The following is a 3677-nucleotide window of genomic DNA, read 5'->3' on the forward strand; positions in this document are numbered from 1 at the left end:
CTCCGTCCCTCCCTAACTACTCTGCTCTTATCTTTGTGTTAGCTTAAACTTTCCGATCAGTTTATATGATGAAAGAACTTTTTTCTTGCGTAATTCTTTATCGTAGTAGAAGTGGTAGTAGTAGTAGTAGTTAATGCCAGTGATGTCGTGTATGAATTACGTTAAATGGTGGCTTCAAACTCAATAAATATGTGGATTTAACCGAAATCGAATAAATAAAAAAACTGAACTTTTCAATAAAAAATCGAATCAACCGGATAAATAAAATATCGACTAATTCGATTTTTGACTGAATTAATCAAAATTTTCAATAATGATATATTTTCTATACGATTTTTACTAGATCTAAGATAAATGTTTAAATAGTCTAACAACCCTAACGATGTAAAAGATTAAAATAACCTTAATAAAAAGTACTAAAATTCTTCAGAACCTCTAAAATGGTTTGTAAATGTCGATTTTGGGCCTAAGACTAGGTCGTTCTCAAGAAGATTCGATTTAATATATTATAAGTCCCGTGATTTAATCTGAATCAAAAGTTATGACCTATCAAAGTTTACAATCAAAATGATCCCAAAACTTTAGGTTCTGTTGTTTTACATCACAAATCCTCCTACATAAATCAAAGCTTTGTTAAACACAGGGAGTACCAAAATTGACCTCTATTGGCACCAACACTGCAATGTGGTGCTGGTTTTCAAAACCAACACCATATAATATCGATTTATTCAATTTAAGCGAATTAGGAATTTTAAAATTGAAACTGAATCGAATTATCTGAAATAATCGATATTTTTAAAAAAAATAAAATTCTAAATAACCGAACTGAACTTAAAATTCGATCGGCTTGGTCAGTTAATTCGGTTTAATCGAACTTTTGCTCACCCCTAATCATAAGAGATTTTATTAGTGCCCTATTGGTGTGGTGCAAAACTATAAAGTAGACTATCAAAATTTGAATACTATATGGGATGAATATTTTAGAGGTCAATTTTTGAATATGTATAAGTTGTACTTTAAATTTATCTAATAGACAATTCAGAGGGAAGACCGTCTACTTTCAGTATTAGTCAGACGAAATTGGCTTCATTACTCAACGTTATGCATACCAAGATAATGATTTAGTTCTAGATTGAGCTATATGCGAGAAAAAAAAATCATTAGACACCTTAGGGCACCCCTCAATGTTGTTTTTTATTAAAATCTTTGATTCACTTTGAGATTCTAGATGTTTTCAAAAACTATGGGACATAGAATTTAGATTCAATATCAACTTCCATTCGACAACCAATCAGAGCTAAACACTTCAACATTCACTATTGTGAGTTTATGTTCTAGACTTCGAATGTAGTTGAGAGTATCATCTACACTCGGTGGAAATGATCTCACATATATAAGTTTCTTAATTCTTAGAGCTTATACTCTTGAGTTTATCTTCCATAACTTGACTTTGCCACATATATAAGTCCTCTTAATTCTTAGAGCTTATACTCATGAGTTTATTTTCCACGACTTACTTTGCCACCAAAGTCATTTCTCACTAAGATATTCATCTCTTGGATGCATCAAACCTATAAATTTGTCCTATTTGTCATCCTTTATGCTTCATCTTCGTTGTGCTCCTTCTTCCAGCTATTGTCAACATTGTGCCTTAATACTCCTTGTTTTATGGTCTCTTTGATGTCCTAAATCATCATTGTTTGATTTCCAACGGACCTCAAGTCACTGAGTCAACTAACTTAATCGCACTAAGTCATGCTCGACGAGCTACTCCAACATCTTCTCAATATTTCTCATCTTGTGCTATTACACCTCGAGGGTATAAATCTCCATTAGATAGTAAGGTACCACTTAGTGACAATATAATTACGACAAAATAATTCAAAATCAATTATATCAATACAAATAGCAATGCAATAATTAAATTAATAAATTTCATGATGTTACTATATGCATGTATGCTTACAAGTATATCTTGCTTCGGAGGCATAATTGAGTTGGTTACGACGGGATAGATTTGTTGAAGTGAATAAAGATTGAATCTTGATGAAGCTAAGGTAATATCCTCCCATGTTATGATCAATTATAATTGTTTGATTTATATTCTCACATATAATCGTAAGACCAATGTAATAAATTACAAATCTACCAGAGAACTATCTCGGTTAAATTGCATATGAAAAAATATATATATACCCAAGGCATCGCACCCTAGTTCTATTCCGCGTTCGCGTTCATAAAGAGAATAGGCCCACTTTACGTCCGTGGGCCGAGTTTGCAAATTGGCGGCTGTCCCATATCCTCCGGTTTCACGAAGGGGAGGGACTAGGGTTTGCTCACCAGCGAGCGCGACTGCCGGGAGGGCGACTTGGATGCAGGGATGAGCAGCTCCAACGCCGTGTTCTACGCCGACGCCTATCACCCTATCCAAGCCGGGAGCATCGACGGCACCGACATCCTCCCTCACGACAACGCTGTCTACCGCGCCGTCCTTTGCTCCTCTGCCGGCCTCTGTGAGTGGACATAGTTCGCGCCTTCTTCCTCCTTGTTCTCTCATATCCCTATTTTTCACTTCTCCACGTTAGACTAATCGACAATTTCGGTATTTTCAGATGATCCGTTGGGCGATCCTAAGGTTATCGGCGATCCATACTGCACCGTCTTTGTGGGCCGGCTTTCACGCCTTACTGAAGAAGAAACTCTTAGAAAGGTGCGTGTTTGACGTATTGGTTTGCTTAAAAATGGTTAGTCAAAAACGATTACTTTGGAGGGTTCATTGCGATCTCCGTTTCCTATGCCACTTTAGGCAATGAACAAGTACGGAAGGGTGAAGAACTTGCGACTAGTGAGAGATATTGGTAACTTGTTGTACTTCTCTCATTATAATCTCATCTGCTTCGTTTCTTATACTCCATGATGATATGGTTTGTGCGTACTAGTTCCCTTGCTTCTGTTGTTAAAGAGCTGATTACGCTTCAGGTTCCAATGCCTAAATGAGGCTCTTTATAGTGATGTAGCTCCAAGGTTGAAGAATATAGGTCAATGTTTCATTCAATATTAGGCTCAGTAGCAGCCCAACCTATGTTGCCCTGGCTATTAAAATCTTCCAGAATAACTTTAGTTGCAATGGCATTCTAAAGTTGTAGTTGCAGTGAATATATACCTTGTGATTGAACCTTTAAACTTGGATATCCTTTATAAAATTTACCAGATGCATGTTGCAAATAGTATAAAAGAGATTATGATGAATTACTTACTAATTTAATAACCAGACTCAGTGAGCTTTGGCGCAATGGTGTGGTTGTTCTAATGTATCTGAGTATATCCTTCATATAATTTACCATATGCATGTTGCAAATAGTATAAGAGAGATTGATGTGAATTACTTACTAATTGGATAATCAGACACAGTGAACTTTTGCGCAATGTAAATTCTCCTTAGTTCCTCTGCCAATGTAAGTATATTTGCTGTTATGAGTTTTGTAAATACTTGCTTGAATGAACCTTGATAAGATAATTTAGCTACAAATTGTTTGCTTTGTTGTTTGCAGTTACTGGTGCTTCACGTGGTTATGCTTTTGTGGAATTCGAAACTGAGAGAGAGATGCGCCGTGCATATGAGGTACTTCTGTCATGCCACTTTGCTCGCTTGCCGATTTCTAATTTTTCATTATACT

General features: G+C 36.0%; 1 protein-coding gene across 1 annotated transcript; it reads left to right on the top strand.

The window, feature by feature from the left end:
- Window positions 1–2303: 2303 nt before the first annotated feature.
- Window positions 2304–3622, top strand: LOC141817422 (U11/U12 small nuclear ribonucleoprotein 35 kDa protein-like; the record flags this gene model as incomplete). The annotated part of the gene is made up of 4 exons (XM_074705069.1): window positions 2304–2513; window positions 2613–2710; window positions 2807–2858; window positions 3552–3622. Coding segments are annotated over exons 1-4 (354 nt in total), but the record flags the coding sequence as incomplete, so codon positions are not given.
- Between the last annotated feature and the right edge of the window lie 55 nt (window positions 3623–3677).

The sequence above is a fragment of the Curcuma longa genome, unplaced genomic scaffold, assembly GCF_044706935.1.
Source record: "Curcuma longa cultivar G26 ecotype Majalengka, Jawa Barat unplaced genomic scaffold, ITB_CL_G26_1.1 contig_20511, whole genome shotgun sequence".
Lineage (NCBI taxonomy): Eukaryota > Viridiplantae > Streptophyta > Magnoliopsida > Zingiberales > Zingiberaceae > Curcuma > Curcuma longa.